The sequence below is a fragment of the Mustela erminea genome, chromosome 14 (assembly GCF_009829155.1).
Source record: "Mustela erminea isolate mMusErm1 chromosome 14, mMusErm1.Pri, whole genome shotgun sequence".
Classification (NCBI taxonomy): Eukaryota; Metazoa; Chordata; class Mammalia; order Carnivora; family Mustelidae; genus Mustela; species Mustela erminea.
Window position 1 is genome coordinate 58,441,908 of NC_045627.1, and position 24,662 is coordinate 58,466,569.

The following is a 24,662-nucleotide window of genomic DNA, read 5'->3' on the forward strand; positions in this document are numbered from 1 at the left end:
CCTAGTTACTAGAATGGGGAATGTCACCAAAACAAAGATAATAAGCTTTTATTCTCTTGACCATCTCAATCCTAAAGTACTTCACATTTTAAAAAATACTTCATGGAGAACATGGTAATTCTTCAGGCACAACAACAACAACAACAACAACAACAAAACCCCCCAAAACCTGGAAGTTAAAAGAGGAGCGGTGAACAGCTAACTCTTTCTTGAAGACTGGAAGGTGGCTGTGGGTCGCGCGCCTTAACGTAGCCCTGCAGGGCATTCGGGATGTCGCCCTGGCTTTGGTTGAGGCATCCCCCGATCCGGACAGACGCCGCCTTTGTACTGCTTGAAGTAGACCACTGTGGGTTCGTAGCTGTGATGCGTGAAATTCACTGTCTTCTGTAATACATATAACACCCTTGCCACTGCCTGCCAACCCCTGGGTTGCACTGTAGGGACAGGGACGCAAAAGCCCAGGGGGCCAGACACAAAACACTGGAGAAGCAACCTGGGTAGACCGACTGGGGTGGGGTACGGTGGCCTCCACAGTGGGAAGGAACGGTGAATTCAGCCCTAGAGACCCGAAAGGCGTCCCGAGATATCTGCTTCTGCTGGGATTAGGATGTCTCAGTGAAGCTTCGGGCATCTATGACGCTACCATCTTTTGCAGGCGTCCTAAAGTGGTAGATGAGAAACCGGATCGGTATGGGGATGTCGGGGAGTCTCGACCCCGGGTGTCCCCTGTAGGTGCCCGCAATGCAAGGCAGACATCCAAGACCTCAATTTCCCTGGAAACTGAAACAGAGCAAAGGGGATAAACCCCAGCCCTTCATAGCTGGAGCGCCGAGAGGGGAAGGGCACCTACAGCCGCGAGGGTGGGGATGCCAGAGAGCCCGCGTCAGCCCAGGGCGAGGGGTTCGCCCACCCGCGGAGTCGCGGCGTACAGCCGGGAACTTCTGGCGCGAAACGGCAGGCCCCGCCCGAGGATCTGCGCGGGGTGCGGCCCCTAGCCCAGCCTGAGCGCAGCGGCGGCGGCCACTCCCTACTCCTGGCCCCCGGGTGAGCTTGCCGCTGCCCACCGCCTCCAATCATTACTCGGCTCCGAGCGCTTTAAATATGCATGGGCGCGTCACGTTGTATGAATCCGGATCGGTCCATGGGGAGGGAGCCAGTATCTATATAAATGTGGCCAGGGTGGGCCGAGTAGAGAGTGGGGCGGGGGTCTGCAGCCCCGGTGACCGCAGCCCACGTTGGCAACACCGGTGAGTTGCTCCTCTCTTAGCTCTCCTTTGCTGCTTCTATCAAAGGAAAGCTGACCCGGGGAGGAGGTGGGAGGCACCCGCGGATGCCGGGCGGGAGTGGTGCTCGGCACCCCAGCGAAGGACTGGCATTTGGGCCCAGAAGCCGTCGGACTAGAGGAAGGCACCGTTCCCTCGGGGCGTGTGGTCGCAGCCGCTTTCTCCCAGTCTGCTTCTAGAACCACGTCCTTTCCCGAGATTTATTAATCTGTTTGGGCCCGCCAGTCCTAGGCCCTTTCCGGACCGAACAGGTGAGCCCTGCGCGCTCCGAGCCGCCAGATCTCCGCAGGCTCGCCATGTTCCCCTGGGGGCTGAGCTGTCTGTCGGTGTTGGGGGCGGCGGGCACTGCTCTCCTGGGCGCCGGCCTGCTGCTCAGCCTGGCGCAGCACCTCTGGACTCTCCGCTGGATGCTGAGCCGGGACCGGGCCTCCGCCCTGCCCCTGCCCAAGGGCTCCATGGGCTGGCCCTTCTTCGGCGAAACGCTGCACTGGTTAGTTCAGGTGAGTCGCTCGCACCTCGTCGTGCTCATACCCCAGCACGGCCCCTTCTTCCCTGACTCCCACGGGACCCTCCTCGCCCACACCGTTCTCAGGGTTCCTAGTTGGCCTCATCCTGTCGCCAAGGGGCCCAGAGAGCATACACAACCCTCGCTGTTGCTCGGCTGCTCCCCTGAAGGGATTGTATGTCGCCGGAGTTCTCCCCAGCGCAACATACACACGACCGGACCCAACACCAGGGTGAATAGAAGGGTTCGGAGAAGGTTCGCCTGAAACCCTGCAAGCACACAGTCAGGAATCAGGGGCACTTCTCAGCCGTGAGGCCTTGGGCGCTCACGTCCCCTTGCTGAGCCTGTCTCTTCATCTCACCGTTGTGAACAGGAGCATCTATATTTCCATAGGGTAGTCGTCGCGAGGCCCCCGGGAACCTCGGTTTTGTATAGGAACGCGCCCACCGGGAACAGGGAGTTGTTAGCAAGGGGCGTTTGGGAGACCTGGGCCAGACCCGTAGCCGAGGCCCAGCGGCTCCAGCCTCGCTCCACCTCGCTCGCAGGGCTCCCGCTTCCACAGCTCCCGCCGGGAGCGCTACGGGACGGTGTTCAAGACGCACCTGCTGGGCCGGCCGGTGATCCGCGTGAGCGGCGCGGAGAACGTGCGCCGGATCCTGCTGGGCGAGCACCGCCTTGTGCGCAGCCAGTGGCCGCAGAGCGCGCACATCCTCCTGGGCTCGCACACGCTGCTTGGAGCCTTTGGTGAGCCGCACAGGCAGCGGCGCAAGGTGAGATGAAACCGAAGAAGCGGCCGTTGCGACGTCAGACGTGCGGTTCCTGGGGCCCTGTTGTGGTCCAGGCTGGGGCTAGGTTTTAGGGGCACACTTTGAAGCTGGCAGGGACCCCTGGCTAAACAGAGGTGGTTTGGGGCTAGTCCTTTACGTTTTCTAGCTTTGGTTATAAGCACCCCCAGCATTGGGACTTAAGGGATCTTTCATCTCCGATGTCCTGTGTGTGATTCTGATACCAGAATGGTGGGAAGCCACACTCGGAGAGGGACCGGGTAAGACTTCCTGGAGGAGGTGGCATCTGGAGCCTGGATGGATGGGAGGGACTGTATACATCAGAGATCTAGCGGGTATGGCAAGAGCAAAAGCCAATACGTGTAGGGCCGCTGAGGAGAAAGGGACAGAAATTGGCCTTCTGGCTCCTCTGGAATCGCCGAGCTGAGGAAGCCAGATGGACCGCCGCCAGTACTGACCCCGCGGGCTCCCCACAGGTCCTAGCACGGGTTTTTAGCCGCGGGGCCCTGCAGCGCTTTGTGCCCCGCCTGCAAGGGGCGCTGCGGCGCGAGGTGCGTTCCTGGTGCGCGGCCCGCCGGCCGATTGCTGTCTACCAGGCTGCCAAAGCACTCACCTTTCGCATGGCTGCGCGCATCCTCCTGGGGCTACGGCTGGACGAGGCACAGTGCGCGGAGCTGGCCCGAACCTTCGAGCAGTTCGTAGAGAACCTCTTCTCGCTGCCCCTGGACGTTCCCTTCAGCGGCCTGCGCAAGGTACTGCCTCTCTGGCCTCAGACCTTCCTCTTGGGGAGCCCCAGCGTGAAGACCAGGCTCCCTCAGCGCGCCCCCACGCAGCACCTCTAGGGGGGACAGAGGCATGGCCCAGGGTGGGGAGGTGGCGTGGTGTGGCAGTGGGCGTCGGGGCTGACCTCTGTCTTCACTCGCTGTGTGACCCGGGCGGGAGGCACGCAGATCCTCTGTGGGCCGCACCTCCCCTGATGCGCTCCAGACCCACCAGTAGCTGGCTTCCCGACTTTGGGGTCTTGGTGACCGCCGCCCAGCCGATCAGCCCAGCTCCAACACTAGCGCGGTTCCCCTTGGCCTGGCCTCCAGCGCCTCTTGGAAGCCCGGATGGCAGCGGAACCCATGGGACCAAAAACGCCGCAGACATTCCTCCAGCCTAGCCTGGGTTGGAGAGGAGTGGGGGCCAGGTCCCCCTCTGTGGCTCCAGGCCCACTAGTTTCCAGAACAGAGAATCCCTGCTTCTTCAGACTTCAGAGCACGGGACCGGGCCCAGAGGGCAACTAGGAGGCTACATATGACTTTTCTTTGTTCATGAGCTGGGGCTTCTCACTGTTTGGATGCCTTGGTTTTCCTCACCTGAATAAAAATTATAGCTGTGTATGAAGGGACAAACCTTGGGCTGATTGCTTTGAATACATTTCCTGAGTTAATCCTCTCAGCCTGCAAAGTGGTCTCCTTTTATTGGCGAAGAAACTGAAGCTCAGAGATGTTTAGTGACTTACCCAAGATCACACAGGTAGGGGACAGAGGCAAGATTTGAATCTGATTTCCTATGATCTCAAAACCCAAATATTCAGATGCTTTTGCTATGCTTGCTCCCTGAACTTCCACCCTCTTGCCTACTGGCTTACAGAGGCTAATGCTTAGAACATCCGGGAGTGGTTTCTAAGCCAGAGCTTTTTTGGATACATCCAAGTGTGCTTTCCTCTCTACATTGGTGCCCACTGCTCCTGGCTGAGTCAAGTGCAGGGAAAGGTCAATGGACTGACCACCTGACTAGGTTCTGTGCCAGGCCTGGGCACTGAGAGCTGTGTGACACTGGGCAATTGCTTGACCCCTCTGAGCTCAGGCATCCTCCTCTCAGGATGACAGTAACGGCTTGCCTTGCCTCAAAGGTGGAATGTGATCATCAAGAGAGAATTATGTGTAGAGATAGTGGGTAAGTTCTTGACCATTCACTGAGACCCTACTATGTGCCAGACGTGGAGCTAAGTTGAGAAGCTTGACCCCTGGATCTCAGCAGAGCCAGAACAGCCCCAGGAAGATCTGGGGTGTAGGTGTATAGGCCGGGCCCTCTTAGCCTTCCTGCCCCACCTCCCTTCTCTCCCCACGCATCAGGGGATCCGGGCACGAGATCAGCTGCATCGGTACCTGGAGGAGGCTATTGCAGAGAAGCTTCGTGAAGACAAGGCTGCAGAGCCGGGTGACGCCCTTGATATGATCATCCACAGCACTAGGGAGCTGGGCCAGGAGCTCTCAGTGCAGGAACTGAAGGTAGGTGGTGGGAAGGTTCTACTTTTCTTCCTTTTGCATTCCTAGCAGTCTCCACATGCAGGCTGCATCCTTCCCCAGCAGGATTCTGTTTGGCCCCACTTGAAGCCATAGGCACTCCTTAGGGGGAGGGGAAAGTGGAGATGTGAGTTCCAGTCATGGCTCAGCCATACCTACCTGCTCTGTGGCCTTGGGCCAGTCACCATTCCTCTCTGTAAAAGTGTGAAAGGCCCTTGCATACAGGTTCTGGCCAGTCACCATTCCTCTCTGTAAAAGTGTGAAAGGCCCTTGCATACAGGTTCTGGCCACAAACAGCTCAGCTTTCCCCATCCCCTTCTCTATCACTCCATGCCTTTGCCTCTGCTGTCTCACTTGCCTATAAGGCCCTTTCTACTCTTCCCTGCAAACCCTAAGGGGCTCATGGTCAAGCTGCACATCCTCCTTGAATCTCCCTCTTCTTCCCCAAAGCGACCATCTCCTTCCTTGAGCCACCTTGTCACCTGCCACCTTTAACTTCTGTCTTTATTTTTTAAATTTTATTTATTTATTTATTTAACAGAGAGCGAGAGAAAGAGAGAGATCACAAGTAGGGAAAGCTGCAGGCAGAGATAGAGGGGGAAGCAGGCTCCCTCCTGAGCAGGGAGCCCAACTCGGGGCTTGATCCCAGACTCTGGGATCATGACCTGAGCTGAAGGCAGAGGCTTAACCCACTGAGCTACCCAGGCGCCCCTAACTTCTGTTTTGCCACTGTGAGGTCTCCCCTGAGAATTAGAGCCCTCCCCATTTATGTGTGGAGCAGAGGCATTGGAACTAAGGAGAGAAGCTTTGGGATGGCCTCCAGGACCTGCTGGAGAACCCAAAAAGGAGTGGAGAAGCTGCGGTTGTAGAGGAAGGTTAGAAATGGAAACAACTCAGCCTTTCCAAAAGGAACTCCTAGCCTTTCTCTGGGCCTCAATGTCCCACTTTCCAAGAGTCATAAAGGGTGGGGCTCAGCTTTAGTTTCTTCTTTGAGTATGGGGCTAACAGTCTTTATCCTGACACGTGGGTAGTTATGAGATCTGAAAGAATTGGGAGGTTAGAAGCAGATGAGCAGTGGGTTCATGAGTTCTGGGAGAGCTGCTGATAGGAACAGTTATCTGCTGTGAAGGGGAGCGCTTGACAGGGCTGGGGAGGGGATGACAGCACCCTCCAGGTCAGGAATCTTCTGGTCTGGTCTGGTCTGGGCCTCAGGGGCAGGCCAGGCTGAGGAGGCCTAGCCAGGAAGGACGTTGGCGCTCCCAAGTGGTCCAGGGCAGGCAGTTAGACTTGGGCCAAGTCATTAATTCTAGAGACATTATGGTATGTCTGGCTGGTGTCAGGCTGTATGCTGGGACTAAGGATATAGCCCTGAGCAAAACACAGCCCCTGTCCTTGAGGTGTGGGAGGGGAGGGGTACACATTCACCCTAGGATCACACAGATCAATGAATAAACACACTGTGGGTGCAGCCGGGAGCTGGGAGGGCAGAGGGAGGCAGTGAGGGTGAAGGCTGGGGCTTGGAGCATGAAGCCACCAGGCCCCTCCTCTGGCTTACTCCTCTCAGTGCAGACTGGGAGGAGGGTTCATCTCTCACTGGACCTAACGGGGCAGGGGTAGGGGGAAGCCATGATGCCTCCTTTGCTTTGAGGCTGGCGCGACCGCCGCAGGTGCCTTCCCTGTCCCTCCCACCCTCACCCCAGTTCCGGTCAGGACGCCCGGCAGGGGTTGCCGGTAGCACCACCAGGTGGTTAGAAGCACCGAACTCCCGAGCCCGACTGCTAGGACTACCTTGAGCGCCCCTTGGAATCCCAGTCTCCACCCTTGTAAAACGGGGGCAGTAAGTGTGCCTCACGGGGCTGGGATGAGAATCGAAGGAGTGAACACACTAAGAACACACACGGTCAGGTCCGAGCGCTGTCTCTGGGAGCCCTTCCAGTGATTCTGGGTTTGATCGCTGCCCTATGGGGCTTTCTCAAGAGGCAGACTTGGGATTCGATCGACCCCGGGCCCGCGCACGGAGCCGCCGCTCTGGCTTCCGCGCAACGCTAAATTTGGGCCCTCTGCTGCCCAGCCACGGGGCCTTGGGGCCTTGCAGCCGGGGCCGCAGACTCAGCGCCGCCCCGGCTGTCTTGCAGGAGACGGCTGTGGAGCTCCTCTTCGCCGCCTTCCTCACCACGGCCAGTGCCAGCACGTCCCTCGTCCTGCTGCTCCTGCAGCACCCGGCGGCCGTCGCCAAGATCCGGCAGGAGCTGGCGGCGCAGGGACTGGGGCGCGCGTGCGGCTGCGCGGCGGGGGGCGGCGCGGGGCCCGGGCCCGACTGCGGCTGCGAGCCGGATCTCAGCCTCGCGGCGCTGGGCCGTCTGCGCTACATCGACTGCGTGGTCAAGGAGGTGCTGCGCCTCCTGCCGCCGGTGTCCGGGGGCTACCGCACCGCGCTGCGCACCTTCGAGCTCGACGTAAGTGCGCGCGCCCTCCCCGCCACCTGCCGCGGGGCGGGCGGGGCCGGGCGGATTAGCTCCGCGCGGTCGCCTCTTCCCCTCTGAGCCTCCGCTTTCCGCCTTGGAACGGGCCGAGCTCGGTCGCGTTCCCCCGGTGCACGATAGAGGGGCGCAGAGCCTGGCGCTTGGCGAGCCGACGAGGCTAGGACAGGCTTTCGGCAGCGGCGAGTGTCAGTCAATTCAATGAGAATTTTTATTTTTTTAAGGATTTAATTTACTCGATTGCGGGAGGGAGAGAGAGCACGAGCGGAGGGAGGGGCCGAAGGAAAAGCAGACTCCCCGCTGAACAGGCAGCGCGACGTGGGACTCAGTCCCGGGGACTCCGGGATCATAACCTTAGCAGAAGGCAGGCACTAAACAGACTGAGCCGCCCAGGCGCCCCAGAACTGAGTTTTAGATAAAAACATACTTTCCTCCGTGCAGCACTGCCACCCGTTAGCCAGTGAGTGCAGGTGGGGAACAAGGAGAGCCCTCCTCCTACTGTGCCGCGCACCCCACTCCCCTACTTCCTCACAAGCTCAAGGAACCGGTCATTGTTACCGCGGCCTGGCTCCATCTCTGTAAGACCTTGGGCAGCACCCTCTGCACTCTGGGTCTCAGTTTACTCTCTGGAAGGAAGTAGGTCTTGGCCCATTCCGGCTCTGACACGTCAGTCAAGTGGTACCAGGGCTGTGAGACAGCGAGAGTGTAGCCCTCGTTAGCCAAACTTAGAACGTTTGCCTGAATGACTGTCATTGCGGGCAGAGATCGGGCCCTCCTTCCCTGAGCCTTAACTTTAAACAGTGAAGAAATCTGTGGTGCATTGCCTACCAGTGGTCCATGGCGCATCTAGGAATTCGGACTTCATTCTACAGTCTAAGGGAAACAGGAAGGAGAACACAGGTCGACGGGGGTGGGGGTGGGGGGACAGAAGGGGAGCCATCCTCCAGTTTACAGATGGGGAAACTGAGCCTAGAGAGGTGAGAGAGAGAGCGAGCACGTGCTCCTTGCTCAGGCCAGGGAAGCAAGATAGTGGGGGGGGGGGGTTGGAAGACACATCAAAAAGTAGAATAGTTTAAAAAAAAAAAAAAGTAAAATAGTTGAAAAACCTGAAGATGAGTAAAGGAAACCTAAAAGCTGCCTTTCAGCATTTTAAGGGTGCCTGTGTTTAACTCCCACGTGCATCTTCTTGAAGTGTGGCTACCAGACGTAAATATTATTGTACAACTAATGGAATGGAGGGGGGCTGTTAGAGAGTCAGTTTGCAGTTCAGGGCAAAGAAGAGCTTTATAATGGACTGACCACAGAGGAATGAGGGTCCCTGTCCTTCCTATTGTTCCCGCCCAGGTGGAGGGTAGGTGCAAAACTAGAACGTAGGTCTCTTGATCTAATGTCAGAAGAAAAAAAAGACAAAAACAAAACACTGAAACATAAACAGCAATAGATCACATTTAGCGATCCTTAATATATGCCAGACCGGTATTCTATTCAAGGCAAAACCGGGCAGTTTTGTTCTTATTTTAGTCAATTAAGAAACTAAGGGTCGGAGAGCTTGAGTACCCAGCCTTAAGTCACACAGCTCACCAGAGAGGGAGCTGAAATTGGAACGCAGAGCGTTCTCCTAGCTTGCGGGTTAGGCGTGCGTTCCTGCAAACCCCCGGGGTGGAGGGTGGATTCGGGACCCGGCTCCAAGCGCCTCGTAGTCAGGCGGGTCTCCTCACTTCCCCGCAGGGCTACCAGATCCCCAAGGGCTGGAGCGTGATGTATAGCATCCGGGACACGCATGAGACGGCCACGGTGTACCGCAGCCCGCCTGAGGGCTTCGATCCCGAGCGCTTCGGCGCCGCGGGCGAGGATGCGCGGGGCGCCTCGGGCCGCTTCCATTACATCCCGTTCGGCGGCGGAGCGCGCAGCTGTCTCGGCCAGGAGCTGGCACAGGCGGTGCTCCAGCTGCTGGCGGTGGAGCTGGTGCGCACGGCGCGCTGGGAGCTGGCCACGCCTGCTTTCCCCGCCATGCAGACCGTGCCCATCGTGCACCCGGCCGACGGGCTGCGGCTCTTTTTCCATCCGCTCGCGCCTTCAGCAGCGCGAGATGGGCTACGCCTCTGACCCGCTGCGCTTCGGGACAGGACTTGGCCCCCGGCCCCGCGCGCTGTGAGCGCCGCCCATCTGCGGTTTCCTAGTGCCGGCTCGGGCGCTCGCTCACTCGTTCAACAAACGGTCACCGAATGCAGCTCTATGCCAGACTTCGAGGGAGGAGGAGCGCGAGCCCGAGCCGCGGGAAGCCGGCGGGAAGCTGCCTTCTGTGCCCTGAGGAAGGGAAGGTCGTGAGCCTAGCCTCCCTTTCCCAGGATCTCTAAGCAGCAACGAAGGAACAGATCTTCCCTAGTTGACGCGGGCCCTCGCTTCCGGCGCCAGGGCCGGGAGGTCGCCTGGATCTTGAGGTGGTGGGGAGCATTGCTAGGGCAGGACTGGACCGTGCCAGAGACCCAGCGAACGCGGCTGGACATGCAACCCTTGGGAGGAACCGCATCTCCGGCCTGGTTTGGGGGCCATACTAAGACACACCGGAAAAGCGCTCGGCAGCCCACCTGGGCTTGGTGCGCCAAGGCCACCCTGCCCGGCTGTCTCGGCGGAAACTCAGAACTGTGGGAGCTTCCAGGGCTGGAAAATGGCTCAACATCACTGATAGTGCTGGCGACTTCTTAAAAATTCCAACTTCAGGAACGCGCTTAATCTTCCCATATATACAGAGGAGAATAGGTACAGAGAGATGTCTCTAAGGTTGAAATATTTTCCTGGGAGTCTGAGACATCATCAGAGAGGGATGTGATATTTCTACCCAAAACAGGAAGGCCAAGAAGAAAGTTGCCAGGCAGCAGTTTTGTGGGGTGACTAGGGCTTAGCTGGGCAGCTGCTCCCGGGTGGGAAGGTGTGGGGTAGGAGTTGGAGGATACCCAGGAAAGCCTCCCCTCCCAAGGGTATGCCAGAGATTTCCTCCTGAGCATAGCCCAAGAGCTGGGCTGAGAAGTATCCCTATAATAGGTGGCTGCAGGGACCTTCCGGTTTACTACTTCCATCTCCTCTTTTGCAGAGGAGAAACAGGCACCTCTTTGAGGAGCTACCAGTGGGCTCCTGGAGTCCCTGGCCAGGGCTCTCCTCCACCTCATCACTTACTCCAGCCTCTGGGCCTGTGGCCACTAGGTACGGCCCAGTCCTTTGTCCTTTCACAGTGATCCCCAGGTTGGCTTAAAGACTCCAACACAGAGATTTCCACCAGTGTTTAAATCAAAGCCAAGAGCCTCCAGTGTCACCCTTTCCAACAGCCCAGTGCAACCTGCCACCCATCTTCAGACAGTCCAGGGCAGCTGGACATGATGGGTGAGCCGGGGAAGTTGCCGCCCAGGCCCCCAAGCTGACCCTTTAGTGAACCAGAAGGAAGCTGGTGCCCTCCTGACCTTATGCTTAAGGTGGATCCCCGGGGCCAGAAGGAAGGGGGGAAGCAGCAGGCGCAGGCAGGGTCGGTAGCTCAAGAGCTCAGCGGGCCCTTCCGAGCTCGGCTGACACGGCCATAACCCCCATCCAGGGCAATTCATCACCCACTGCTGACCACAGACCGGGCGCTGGGCCATGGGCTTGGCAGGCACTGGAGCCAGCAAAAGTGGAAGAATTGCGGCCTGTCCTCAGGGCGCTCCTGAGGCTGCAGAGACCACGCCCTGGCTGAGAAGCTCTCACCAAGGGAGAGGGGATCAGAGGACCAGGGCTTGGGGCTGATTCTGATTGGGGGAAGAGAAGAGCATTGTGAGGAGGAGGTTTGCAGAAGCCCCCATGGTGTAGGTGGTTCCCAGAGACTTACCTGTTCCAGGATCTGTACTAACTATAACTTCCTGTAGGGGCAGCTCCAATTTCCCATTGATAATGTCCTTTTCAGTAATTTCAGGGAACACTGGGACTCCTGTTTTAGTAGCTCCAGATTCTCTGAGGAAGGAGCATTCTGGTGTTTGCCCTCCTGGACTGCATATGCTTATGAGGGAGGTAGACAATAAACTAGCAAACAAAGAGCTCCAAAATGCCGGATGGGGCTAAGTACTTTCAGGAGAGTAAAACAGGTCCGTAAGACATAGCACTTGGGGGCCAAACTCTGCAGGGTGGTGCAGAGTGAGGAGGTGACATTCAGCTTGGGAAGGAACCAGCCAGCGGGTGACCTAGGGAAGGTGCTCCCCCAGCAGAGGAAACACCAGGTAGGAAACCCTGCACTTCCAGACGGGAATGAGTGCTCAGGAGGAGGAATTGGGGGGAAAGGTGGAGGAGGGGAGCTTCAGCTGTGGGAGCTCACCTGACTCCCATCTACCTCGGGGTCCTCACTCCCCCACTCCAGCAAAAACAAAACAAACACCCACCCCTCCGCCCCTCCACCCTTAGCGACAGGGAGGTTGTTTTGTAAACATCTTGGAAATATTTTGTTTTCCAGTGAACCAGTCCTCCTCCCCGCCCACCCTCACCCAAGAAAGCTTCGCAAGTTTTCTAATCAAAGTTCTTATCGGGCTGATAATTTATTGACCCCTTCCTCCATTCAAGATGTTCTTTAATGATCTTCACGCTCACATTTAATCCCTTCCTGCCGGACGCCCCCGCTGGACGCCCCCGCGGGTCTCGAAGGGCAGATTTATTAAAACTCTCCCCCTCCCACGGCAATTTGCAGCACGCAGGCCCCACTCATCTTGTGACCCGGCGCGCGCTGAACTTGGCGAGGTGGCCCTGCCGAGTTCACTCGGATGTCACGGTCCGGCCTGCAGGGGTCACAGGCAGGTCAGGCCAGAGGACTGGGAATGGGCCCCAGGTCACGCCCCCGCTCGCGGGTTTTGCTCACCGGCCCCAGCGCGGTCTAGAAAGGGGCGGGAGCAGGATTTCTGAGAATTCTAGCGCTTCTTGCCGCCTTCCCGCCGGTGCCCAGAAGTTGGCTGGCACCGTTCGCAGTCGCCAAAACGTGAGAAGTGACAGTGGGAGAGGCCCTTCCCTAGAGCCTCTGAAACTCCGAGTCCCAAACAAGCCCTGTGGCGACTCCGGCTTGGAGCGTTGCGGGGACTGCGCGATCCCGACCACGCTACAGACATTTTCCAATCCCGCCGGCTTTGGGGACCGCCGCGGGAGGGCCACATATTTAACAGCTCTTCGGATCAAAGAGTTTTCCATTTACAAGGGAAGCCTTCCAAGGCGTGTGGCGTGCTCCTGCAAGAGCCGGAGTTTAGTTTTAAACAAACGTACTGCATTCTGTTTCGCTTTCGGCGCCGCTGGTGCTTTCCGCGCTCCAACCAAGGATGCGTGTGGGCCGGCCAGGTGGGAAGTGGGGTGCGCACGTGCTCTTCCCGCGGTGTCCGAGCTCCCCACACTGGCTGCAGTAGCACAGCAGCCGACTGCAGCTGGGCGAAGGCCAGCGGACGTGCTTCCCAGTAGAGATTCCCTCAACGCTCCCATTAGGGGCCTGGGTGGAGGCCTGGGTGGAGGGTCGAGCACCCCGCTCACCTGGGTGGCTTCGGTCGGTGGGAGCTGGGAGAGCGGACGAAGGCTCGTGGGCCCCGAGTCCAGGTCCTCCGGATGAAGTAATCATTCTAGCGTGCGCGGAGCCGGGAAAAGTATTTGCAGCCAGGTGCCCCTTTCCAAAACTCACAACTGCCCCGGGGTGTAGACAGATGAAGGAATTACCGCCTCCGTATTAAGGAGAAGGAAACAGGCACAAGGATGTGTGGTGACTTGCTCAAGGTCACGCAAGTGGAGATGGAGCCGGTCCCCGAATACAGACTCCCCGGCTTTCCTTTCTCTATCGCCTTCACCTTAACTGCCCAGGTCTAAGGATCCTCCTCCCCTCTGCCGAGCTGGGGCTGGGAGTCCCAGGGCCCTCGGAATCCGCTCGAGTGCGGCCGGCGGCTGGCTGTCTCGAGGTGGATGAATTGTCCCTGGGTCTCACACTGGGGTGTCAGAGTTGGGGCTCAGACTTATGCAGGGTTGTACCTGGAGTCCTGAGGGACTTGGAGGCTCTCTTGTACCCTTAAGGCGGACCTTCTAGGACTTCATGAGCGCTGGCCTCCTTGAGGGGTCTGGGGAGCTGGAATCCAGGATCATCCGCGGATCAGGTCTGATTCCCCCCACCACCCGCTCTGGCTTAGGTCGTGGCCCTGGGCTCTTCTGCGGGATGTTTGGGAGAGCTGGGAGGTTTGAGTGTTGCTCTGCGTTCTGGACCTCAGTTTCCCCAGTGTAAGACTTGGCAGCTAGTCGGTTCCTGAACGCACTTCCCTTTGCTTCCCCAGCAGGTGGAAAAGAGCCCTTGAGGCGCCGGAAAATGGAAAGCCATTGAAGGCAGCTCTGGGCTGGGACCGCCCGGGGGACAAGGCGGGGGCTGGGGGGGGGGGGTGTTGTCCAAAGAGACCGCCAGGAAGCCCAGGGCTTGGAGTTCCCGCTCCCCTGAGCCCGGGTCGGCCTCTGCCGCCGCCTCGGAGCTCCGCACACCTTGTAAGGGTGAGGCAGGCTGCCCCTAGCCCCGCACCCCAGGAGGCGCGCTCCGGGGGAAGCCGCCACCGTGCCGCCTCTGCCTCGGCGTGGAACAAACGGTTAAAGATTTTGGGCAGCGCCTCGCGGGGGGAGGAGCCAGGGGCCCAATCCGCAATTAAAGATGAACTTCGGGTGAACTAATTTGTCTGACCAAGCTAACGCGGGCAGTAACCTGGGCCGCCTATAAAGCCGGCGCGCGGCGCGCTTCGGAGCGCTGGCGGCGGCGGCAGGTGGCGCGGGAGGCCGCGGCGCGCCATGGGGCTCCCGGCGCTGCTGGCCAGTGCGCTCTGCACCTTCGTGCTACCGCTGCTGCTCTTCCTGGCCGCGATCAAGCTCTGGGACCTGTACTGCGTGAGCAGCCGCGACCGCAGCTGCGCCCTCCCTTTGCCCCCCGGAACTATGGGCTTCCCCTTCTTCGGGGAGACACTGCAGATGGTGCTGCAGGTAAGGGAGCTTGGGAGGGACGGGACGATTCTTAGGAGCCCGACTCGGCTCCGGGCGTCCCTGCCGCCGGGGTAGGCGTCCCCGAGAGAGAGGTGACTCCGGCCGGGACCCGGGCTAGCCCGAGGCGCGGCGCTCCCCGGCGCCCCCTCACGCCCGCCTCTCTCCTCCGCTCTCCTCTCCCAGCGAAGGAAGTTCCTGCAGATGAAGCGCAGGAAATACGGCTTCATCTACAAGACGCATCTGTTCGGACGGCCCACGGTGCGGGTGATGGGCGCCGACAACGTGCGGCGCATCCTGCTCGGGGAGCACCGGTTGGTGTCGGTGCACTGGCCCGCGTCGGTGCGCACCATCCTGGGCTCCGGCTGCCTCTCCAACCTGCACGACTCCTCGCACAAGCAGCGCAAGAAGGTGAGGGCGGGGAGGCGCTGCCTGGCCTGGAAGGGGGACCCAGTCCGGTGGAGGGGTTGGAGGATCTAGATGCCGGGAGAGCGCTAGCTGCGCGAGGTGACCCGCTCAAGGCCACTTTAGTCGGGAAGTGCCTAGTGTGTGGCGGAGGTGAGGGTGGCTAGAAGGGGATCCTGGAAGGCCACGGAGTCGCTTTTAACACTTGCCCTTCTCGGAGCTCAGGTGATTATGCGGGCCTTCAGCCGCGAGGCGCTCCAGTGCTACGTGCCGGTGATCGCCGAGGAGGTGGGCACTTGCCTGGAACAGTGGCTGAGCGGCGGCGAGCGCGGCCTCCTGGTCTACCCCCAGGTGAAGCGCCTCATGTTCCGCATCGCCATGCGCATCCTGCTGGGCTGTGAGCCCCGGGTGGCTAGCGGCGGCGACGCGGAGCAGCAGCTGGTGGAGGCCTTCGAGGAAATGACCCGCAATCTCTTCTCGCTGCCCATCGACGTGCCCTTCAGCGGGCTGTACCGGGTGAGGGAGCGTGCGGGGTGAGGAGCTGGGGGCGCGGGGGCGCGGGGACCCGGGGTCGGCTCATGGCCGCCGCTCTCCGCGCTCAGGGCATGAAGGCGCGGAACCTCATCCACGCGCGCATAGAGGAGAACATTCGAGCCAAGATCTGCGGGCTGCGGACGGCCGGCGCGGGCGGCGGCTGCAAAGACGCGCTGCAGCTGTTGATCGAGCACTCGTGGGAGAGGGGGGAGAAGCTGGACATGCAGGTGAGTGGCGACTTCAGGAAGAGGCGCTGTGGAATTTGGTCCCCGGGCTTTCCAAGCGCGGCTACCCCAAAGCGCACGTCCAGACTCCAGAGTGGGCAGACCGCCCAGACACCCGGGATGGGACACCCGGGATGGTTGAGACACCGGATGGATCCACAGAGCTGTGGGAGAGGCGGAACAGGGAGCGTCCCATAGCCCTACCAGGTTTTACAGGGGAAGCTGGAATTTGCAAAATGTAAATAAAGAATGTTGGCCCGATTTTAATACAACCAAGGCTTTCATTCAAGAATTCCCGGTGTAGTGAGATTTTACTGGTTTTCCTGCTCCAGCTGAACTAAAGAGACTATGCATTTTGTTTAAAAAAAAAAAAAATGTAGCTTTCCTTGGCTTTCTGTCAGCGAACTTTTAGCCCTTCTCATCTTCTTTCCAGAACCTTCAGTTCGGTTCTAAGTAATTGCTGTGTAAAATTGCATGCAGACTTGTAAAAAGAAAAACGTTTGTCTTATTCCATTCTTAGGCACTAAAGCAATCTTCAACTGAACTCCTCTTTGGGGGACATGAAACCACAGCTAGTGCAGCCACATCTCTGATTACTTACCTTGGGCTCTACCCCCATGTTCTCCAGAAAGTCCGAGAGGAGCTCAAGAGTAAGGTAGGGGGACACTGGGGTTCCCTATTAGCTTAGGAAATTCCGCTGCTCCCTAGCCAATTTGCCAATATGTAAGTGTGCTGCCCTCTCTGAGTATTTTGAAAGTGTAGGGCCCAGGGGGTGGGTGGGTCAATTCCAAAAGAGAATTAGCTTTGTGAATAAAATTAGCTTTGTGAATAAAAAGGAAGGAACTCTGAGCTGTAATCCCACTCCAGCAGGGCTCAATTCTTGTATTCTTACCGTTCTCCACTTTCTGCAGTACATGGGAGATGTTCAGATTGATTCCACTTTCTTGAATTTGTGTGTTCAAGGGCATGAATGGGGACTTCTAGGCGGCAGTGATAGTGGTGGTGGTGATGGGGGTGGGGTGGGGGAGCTAGGTAGTTCTAAGTGGGGAGCAGCATTCTCTTGGAATTGTAAATAGTGGATTTGGGCCAAGGGGTGGAGGCAAATGGTCGTTAGCAGCTCATAGTTTCACCCTCACCCTCTCCCATCCTGGGGCCCTTTGGGTCTAGCCGCCACTTAAGCCCTGTTTACGTCTGCTGGGCTGATTTTATTGGAGCACAAAATAACCGTTCACCTCTGTATGACTGTTTTGATAGGGTTTACTTTGCAAGAGCAATCAAGACAACAAGTTGGACATGGAAATTTTGGAACAGCTTAAATACATCGGGTGTGTTATTAAAGAGACCCTTCGACTGAATCCCCCAGTTCCAGGAGGGTTTCGGGTTGCTCTTAAGACTTTTGAATTAAATGTAAGTTCAAAGTTCTCTTCCCGCTGCCCCCCACTCCCAACTCCTGGTGTTATGTCTTTAAACCTCCCCTTTGCTTCCTTGTGCATTGGCTTACATTGCTTACCCTTTTGATAGCATTACCCGGCCCATGTGGTCACGTGTTTTGGTAGTCTGAAGGTCTGTCCTGTCTCTCTCCTCACACCCCCTTTTTTGCAACTCATAACTCCTCTGGTTATCAGCGATGGCTTTTTGTTGTTGTTGAAAGTTGGATTGGGGTTTGTCAGCCCTGGGGGCTTTCTAATCTTTTGCAGGGTTACCAGATTCCCAAGGGCTGGAATGTTATCTACAGTATCTGTGATACTCACGACGTGGCAGACATCTTCACCAACAAGGATGAGTTTAATCCTGACCGATTCCTGCTGCCTCACCCGGAGGACGCATCCAGGTTCAGCTTCATTCCGTTTGGAGGAGGGCTGAGGAGCTGTGTAGGGAAGGAGTTTGCAAAAATTCTGCTCAAAATATTTACAGTGGAGCTGGCCAGGCATTGTGACTGGCAGCTTCTAAATGGACCTCCTACAATGAAAACCAGTCCCACTGTGTACCCCGTGGATGGTCTCCCTGCGAAGTTCACCCGTTTCCAGGGGGAGATCTGAGGGGTGCAAAAGCCCAGAACTCAGACCTGTTTGAAGCGTAAATGAGGTTTTACACAGTGTCATGTTGATTCTATTATATTTAATTTCTAAATGTATATTATAATATTTATGTGTCTCTACTACAGTACCACAGTCTTTAAATATTAAAATAATGAACTTGAATAGTTTCCAAATAAAGATAAATCTGAAGGTGCTTATCTGGCATGTAAGATTCCTGTGGGGGGGGCTCCCTGGTTTTATATTTGTATATTTAACCAGATATGGACGTGTATGCCTGCACAGCTTTGTTACCTGTGCATATCTATTTTCTTGTGAGGAAGAAACTTTAGCTGTTATTTCTTTTCAACGTCATTAGAAAACATAATGTATGTGTGTGTGAGTTAGCGCAAAGGTAAGTTTGTAAAGGTTTCTATGCTTTAGATACCCTACTTAGAAATACCTATGAAGTTAATTTTAGATTCTTTTTTTTTTTTTTTTTTTTTTTTTTTGCTCGATTTGCATTAGGGAAAGATGGATTTGCAAAGGTAATACTTTAAGAACTATCATACTCTAACACCTTCAGCCATAAACTTATTATGTTTAATAACCATAATAAATCCATGTTGTTGCATAGTGCCAGCACTGTTTTCCTAAAGGATTCAGGTAAGAGAAAGCCGGTCACTCTGATCACGGACAGTTACTGACCGAAATGAGACCAGAAGTCGCCTGTGAAAAACAATACTGGAAGAGGCCAGCTTCTGATTTAGATGAGCTAGTCCAGGTTTTCTTTATTGAAAATAAGGCAGGAGGAGTCGATTTAGCAAGCTGACAGATAAAGTTTTTATCTATGCCAGGCAATAGGGTGTGAGCCTGACATGACTGATAAAATGGCCCAGTCATGACCCTGTGAACCTTGGCTAACCTCGGCGAAAACGCAGTTTGGTCACATTTCTGACCCTGGCATAGCCATGTTCTCAACTGAAGGCCAGACTCCCCATCCAGAAAGGTTAGCCCCAGTGACTTGCTTAGGCAAGCACATTTTCGGTTTGGAAATGGCACAATCTGCTTACTGAACCTCTGATGGCTTGTAGGTTTTGGACTTTAAAATTTTCATTACAATTTTAGAATTTGGCAATACTGCAGAAAACTGGGTGGTCTAAATAGGTGTTTGAAAAGGGTTCTGTCTACAATTAAGAGTTACATGTTGTACCTGACTTTATTTTTTAGGGGGAACTTAGATTGTACTTATTCCTGGAATCCTCTAATTTCTAAAGGGTGTTTACATAATAACTTAAAATATCTTATAATAACCTAATAATGCTTTTATTTTTTAATGAAAAATTACAGGCTTACTTAGTTTCTGCCAAAGCTTTAGGGCACCTTGGTGTGCAAGACAACCCCTCCCCTCCTAACGTTTGCCCCAGATGCTTCCAGCTAGGAGCACGCTAGCCTGAGGACATTACTTCAGGTAACTTTTAAACAGGCCATTTTATAAGGGTTTTAGTATCTTTCATTTGCCAGAGGACAGTTAAGCATTTTAAAATAACGTCTTCGGTGACTCCCTGACCGCATGTCTCTGCGAGCATCTGCAGAAAAGAATTGGAACCATATTAGCATAGAATTCAATTTCTTAAATCCATCTCCATTTTTTTTTTATCTGGAGAGCTTTGAGGAAAGCACTTCTGGCTTGAGTTTCCCAGGTTACATTTCACCCAGCTATGCTTATCAGTTACAGGGTCGTGCCGAATTTACCTCGCAAAGATGGTCAAAACCCAATCTCTGATAGTAGGCATGGTGCTGAGTAAAGGCAGTTTGGAAGTGTTTGAGTGTGAGGTCGAAGCCGTGTTTGCAGGCTGCCGTGTTGCACACTCACTAGGCCTAGGTCATGTCTAGCCGGGGCAGGCACATTTTACGACACAGACACCTCTGGGTCAGTGTCCGGGCATCACCCAGTGGAGAAACATTTCAGGAAGGTCACGGTTCTAGAGGTAACACTGGCCCAAGGTACAGAAGGAGGGGAGACCCCCTGTGAGGAATGACTCCTTGGGGCTTCCTGCCGCATGCTGGAAGGGCCCTGCGCCCTGCGGGGCCTTGGTGGGCCTGCCACGCTGGTGAAGTTGGTGCGCCTGCCTCCTGTTCCTCATATGCCCTTACCCTGGCCACCTGCCATCCCCTCTTGTCCTCGCTGGGTATAGTGCCACCAGTGATAGACTGTTGTCTGTCCCGGCCAGTGAAAGCCTCCAGCTGGGTCTCTAATGTGTGAGTCCTCAGAGGGATGCAGCCTTCACCTAGTTCAGCCCTGGGAGGCCCAGTCAGGGACTGTGGCTTGCGGGGGAGGGGGGGCACCCAGGGAGTGGCAGAACCAGGAAAGGCCTCCTGCAACCTCCCCCTCCCCCTTTTTTTCTTTCTTTTTTCAACACCTGCCTGATTTATCTCCAACTTTCTGTGGCGTGACAACTAGACCCAGGGGTCTCCACCTCCTAACTTCCCGTTGTGTCCCCTGCTACCACTCCCCTGCCCCGTGACAGTCCAGATCACCCTTCTTGCAGGCTGCCAGAAGCAGCTGGTAAAATGGGGGCAGGGACAGGAAGCAGCTACTCCACCAGACCCCTTCTCATCTGTGAGGTTTCAGGGTGCTTTGCTCACCTTGCCACCCCCCAGAGGTCCACAAGGGGGCGGGCTTCTCCCTTCTATGCCAAGCTCAGGGCCCAGTGGTTTCCCCACCAGTGTCCATGAAGTCCAGCATCCACGGACTCCAGCCCAGGGTCTGCTTTTACCCCAAAACAATAAGAGGCTACAGACTTCCCTGGCTTGCAAGTACTCAGCCTCAGGCCTGGCCAGTGCAGCCTGGGTCCTCTGGAAGAGTCACCCTGGGCTGTGTGGATCTGGATCATCATTTAGTTCCTGAAGTGGCCACCATCTGTGGCCTTTGAGGCCAGCTGGCTCAGGTTTCCAGCGTTGCCCACAGACAGCCCACAATCCGACCTACATTGCTCTCAGTATCTCTGGAAAATGGCTCTCAGTTTTGGAAAGTGGGGGTGGGGGGAGCACGTGTTTCGAAGGTCTGGGAGCCATCCCACAGAAGTACCATGCAAGGAATGAGGGATGTTTAGAGAGGTTTTGGTGGCCCCGCCTTCAAATAGTTCAAGGGGTGTTGCAGAAAATACAGGTTCAGACCTGTTTCAAAGGACGGAGCATGCACTTAGGAGGGTGAGTTAGAAGGAAGAAGTTAGCACCATATAAGGAAAACATTTTGAGGCAACTAGAGCTCTTCCGTGATGACACAGGTTACCTCCTGGGCAAGCAAGCTCCCTGTCCATGGAGGCATCCAAACAGAAGCTGGAAAACTAATCCAGCATCAGGATTCGGACGTAGAGGGAGAGAGGTTAGGTTCAATGACCCCCAAGTTCCTTTAAAAAATCGAAGAGTTGTGATTCTCTGAGATTTGGTATGCATTAATTCAGTCCCCCAAAATCCATACTTGGCTTTGAAATGCAGATTAACTCCAATCTAGGGAGCCGGGACAGCCCCGCATCATCTTCCAGTGGCACTGGGCAGCTCTCACTGATCATTCTGGCGAACCACGGAGCCAGATGGGAAGGTGGGGGCACAGGGGGTCTGACATGTGACCTCAAAGAGACACTGAGTCCCCGGTGTTGATTTGATTGCTGGGGATGCTCTCTCCCGCCCTGTGACCAAGAGCTTCCAGCCTGGGCTTCTCCCCACTGTGCCATGCTGACCATCCACCTGACCTAGCACCTAGGGGAGGACCCTGCCACTCTCCTTAGTGCTCCCCAGCCTCCTCAATGCCATGTGCTGCCCCCGGCCTCTGCCCAGCTGTCCTCGCCCTCGGCCTCCTGAGAGCTAGCCCAAGGTAGTAGCAACTGTGTCTCCTTGTATAAACTGAACCCCCTCTCCTGGGCCTCCCCCAGAACACGCCCACACACAGTAGGTGTTCTTTGGGAGACAGCTTCTCAGGGCCAGTCAACACTGGTCACCTACGTCTCTCCAGCTTTGCGGTGCCATGTTTTTTTCTTTGAAAAGTGAAACTTTCATCCTTGGAAAATCTCAGCGGCCGCAAGCTTACACGGCTGTGGTTTAACAGCATGTCACATTCCTGAAACCGAGGCTTCATGGGTATTAGGCCAAACAAGCTTTCCTTCTTTTGAAGTAGACTCAGCTCGAGTTAGAAACCTGGGACAGGGTGGAAACTTAGCCCTGGATTATGCTGTGGGCTTTCTGGGGGAGAGGGCTCCTGTTGCAAGGCTCTGCACCACATCCCGCCGTGCAGAAGCCGAGCCCCTCCGTGTCCATGGAGGGGTGGGAAATCTGCTCACTCGCTTTTGATCACGGGTGCCTCAAGACTTTTATCTGAAGTCACCAATGAATTCGCTTAACTCATATACGTTGGAAGAAGAGGACAAGGTGCGTGGCTTATAGGAGACACTTGACAAAGCATATGAACTAATTCATTGAACACGGACATACTGTCCCATGTAACAGTGGCTTATTTAATGAGAGGGGAGGGGATTGGGTATTCTGCAACGGAAAGTTCTTTTAATGTCAATTAGTCATGGTCTTTTAGAGCTGGAAGGGAGATTACGCCCCGGGTCACGCAAGCCCCTCGGTGTACACCTGAGAAATCACAGGCTCAGAGGAATTTAAAGTCACAACAGAGAATTAGGAATGGCGGGCCAGGGTTCAGTACATTGTGCGATTAGCCGTCAATTAAAAAAAAAAATTGTGTCGTTTATTTACGCATGCGCCGGGGATAAAGGACCCAGGAGTGGATTCTTGGAGATCGAATTGTTTCCGGGTTCCTGCTCCTCATCGGGTCTCCGGAGGCGTCGGGGCCCTCAGATGCGCGGGAAGAACCTGGCCTGGTGGGACCGCCGAGGATCTGACACGAAGCCCCAGAAGGTACGGGCCGCTGGCATATCTGGGGCACGGCATCGGGGGCACAGTCTGCCTTTGGTGCAGCCAGATCCTCAGGCATTTTGAGTCTTTTCTACGGCACAGCAGAACATGGCTTCTGTTGTGGTGAAATCGTATTCCCCCGCCCTCCGCTCAGATGTGGAGTCCTAACCCTGAGTAGGGGGGTCCGAGGTCTTTACAGAGACCAGCGACTTCAGGTGAGGTTTCAGGGTGGGCCCTAATCCAGTAGGACTGGAATCCTTATTAAAAGGGGAAATTTGGACACAGAGGCAGGCACACCCCGAGGGAGGATGATGGGAGGACTCGCATGGAGAAGGGCCTGTAGAGATGGAGGAGTCGGGCCATGTGTCAACGGTCCGAGCAGTGCCAAAGCTGGCCGGCCAAGCACCGGAAGCTGGCAAGAGCGCAGATTCCCCTCCAGGTGTCAGGGGGAGCCGACACTTTGATTGTAGACTTTTAACCCCTGCAACTGTGAGACAATACATTTCTGCTCTTCTAAGCCACCAGGTTTGTAGCACTTTTTAACGGAAGCCCTAATGAAGAACTAATGAAGTGGGCCCAAAGCAAGAAACTGTATTTGTGAGTGACAGCGGCTCTTCCCCACGCCTCAGAGTCCCCTGGAGGGTTTGTTGAACTACAGATCACTGGGCTTCACCCCAGAATATCTGGATTGACCCCCAAATTTGCATTTCTAGCAAGTTCCCAGGTGCTGCTGCTGGTCTCTGGACCACACTTTGAAAAGGTTTCTGCCCTCTAAGTCAAGGATTACAGACTTCTAGGACCAGCAGGTAATGTTCACAAATGAGCCCCAGCTGGGGAGAGAGACAGCTGGAGGCAGACGGTGTGCTGATGCAGGGCAGAGACGTCCCTTGCTCCCCTCGTGAAAGGGGCATGTGCTACTGGGTCCTGGCCTGCCCTCAACCTGCAGGAGTAAAAGTGCTTCTGATTTTTCAGAGGGTGCTGGAAATTCAGATTTGCAATGGGGATAACCTGGTTTTTAGATTTGGTAACTAATTCACGTTTTAAAAAAATATGCAGGCAGAATAAAACTTGTTGCTGGCCATGCCAGCTGCCATTTTGCAACTTCTTGTGTCTTCGGACCTTGGGGAATTTTCAGAGTTCTTGATAGAGAGTGGCTTTGCTGCATGGTTCCATCTCAGAGGTTCTCATAAGACTGCATTTAAGACATTGGCTGGGTCTATATCCTCTGAAGGCTTGATTAAAGCTGGAGGAGCTGCTTCCAAAATGGCTCCCTCACGTGGCTGTTGGCAGGAAGCCTCCATATCCTGCCATAGGAATCTCTCCATAAGGCTGCTTGGGTATCTTCACAACATGGCGGCTGGCTTCCCCCAGAGCAAGTGATCAAAAAAAGCAGTAAGAAGCCTCTATGACCTATCCTCAGAAATCAAAACCCATCATTTCCATGGTGTCCTATTTAAAAAAAATTATTTTGCAGTATAGTTGTCATCTCAATATTCTACTGATTATACAGGTTAGCCCTATCCAGTGTAGGAGAGAGCCTCATAAAGATGTGACAACTGGGGGGTGACATGACGGGCTGGCTCCCACACTCAGTTTTTGAAAGGACAGATAGACTCTTCTTCTGCCTTCTCTTTAAACCATTTTCATCTTGTTCCTGGACAGCCACTGATTTCCAATATTTTCATTGTGACCCGTCACCTATGGACACTTACAGCTACCCTCAGAAAAAAATTCACGACAAAGGTTCTCAGAATTTCTAAGGGGTCATCTTGGCCATTTAATGATAAAGGAGGGGAATCTTGGGTAAAGCTTGAGAGAGTGGGCATATAAGATCTTCTGTTTGCCAAAGTCTCCAACCAGCCCACTTCATTCACTTAGGTTACTTTTCAGCTTTGTGGTGACTGACTCCAATCTAATCCAATGGTCCTGGTTTGCCTGGGACTCGGGACTTCCAGAGCAACGACTGTGATAGTTCTGGGAAAACTCACATGGACGGCCACCTTAATCAACCTCATTATTTGACCAGTCAGGGGAATTCAGTTCAGATAGCAAATGTGAATCTGTAGATTCTGTGAATCTGTCACATTATGTGACAAATGTGAATCTGTAGATTATGTGAATCTGTCAGATCTGTACAACTCACACTTGAGTTGTACAGATCTGCCAGATCTGCCAGCAGCACCCATGTCACCCTGTCACTTGTGAGAGACACACAATTCAGGCCTCCCCTCAGACC

General features: G+C 55.3%; 2 protein-coding genes across 2 annotated transcripts; both read left to right on the forward strand.

The window, feature by feature from the left end:
* Positions 1-20: 20 nt before the first annotated feature.
* Positions 21-9,450, forward strand: LOC116572779 (cytochrome P450 26C1). Its single transcript, XM_032312088.1, has 6 exons — positions 21-1,783; positions 2,334-2,558; positions 3,050-3,325; positions 4,694-4,849; positions 7,000-7,320; positions 9,073-9,450. Exons 1-6 carry the CDS (start codon positions 1,580-1,582, stop codon positions 9,448-9,450), a joined length of 1,560 nt encoding a protein of 519 aa, XP_032167979.1. The 5' UTR covers positions 21-1,579.
* A 4,594-nt stretch (positions 9,451-14,044) lies between these two features.
* LOC116572780 (cytochrome P450 26A1) lies at positions 14,045-17,919 on the forward strand. Its single transcript, XM_032312089.1, has 7 exons — positions 14,045-14,331; positions 14,515-14,739; positions 14,959-15,249; positions 15,336-15,494; positions 16,012-16,146; positions 16,746-16,898; positions 17,189-17,919. The coding sequence occupies exons 1-7, from the start codon at positions 14,143-14,145 to the stop codon at positions 17,528-17,530; spliced, it is 1,494 nt and encodes a 497-aa protein (XP_032167980.1). The 5' UTR covers positions 14,045-14,142; the 3' UTR covers positions 17,531-17,919.
* Positions 17,920-24,662: the final 6,743 nt, after the last annotated feature.

Bases quoted from the DNA above. Each gene is read 5' to 3' on its own strand.
- LOC116572780 (XM_032312089.1), top strand. From the start codon at position 14,143: ATGGGGCTCCCGGCGCTGCTGGCCAGTGCGCTCTGCACCTTCGTGCTA. The intron at 15,250-15,335 runs GTGAGGGAGCGT...CTCCGCGCTCAG, and splicing joins CCTTCAGCGGGCTGTACCGG to GGCATGAAGGCGCGGAACCT. The intron at 16,147-16,745 runs GTAGGGGGACAC...CTGTTTTGATAG, and splicing joins GAGAGGAGCTCAAGAGTAAG to GGTTTACTTTGCAAGAGCAA.
- LOC116572779 (XM_032312088.1), top strand. From the start codon at position 1,580: ATGTTCCCCTGGGGGCTGAGCTGTCTGTCGGTGTTGGGGGCGGCGGGC. The intron at 2,559-3,049 runs GTGAGATGAAAC...GGCTCCCCACAG, and splicing joins CGCACAGGCAGCGGCGCAAG to GTCCTAGCACGGGTTTTTAG. The intron at 3,326-4,693 runs GTACTGCCTCTC...CCCACGCATCAG, and splicing joins CCTTCAGCGGCCTGCGCAAG to GGGATCCGGGCACGAGATCA.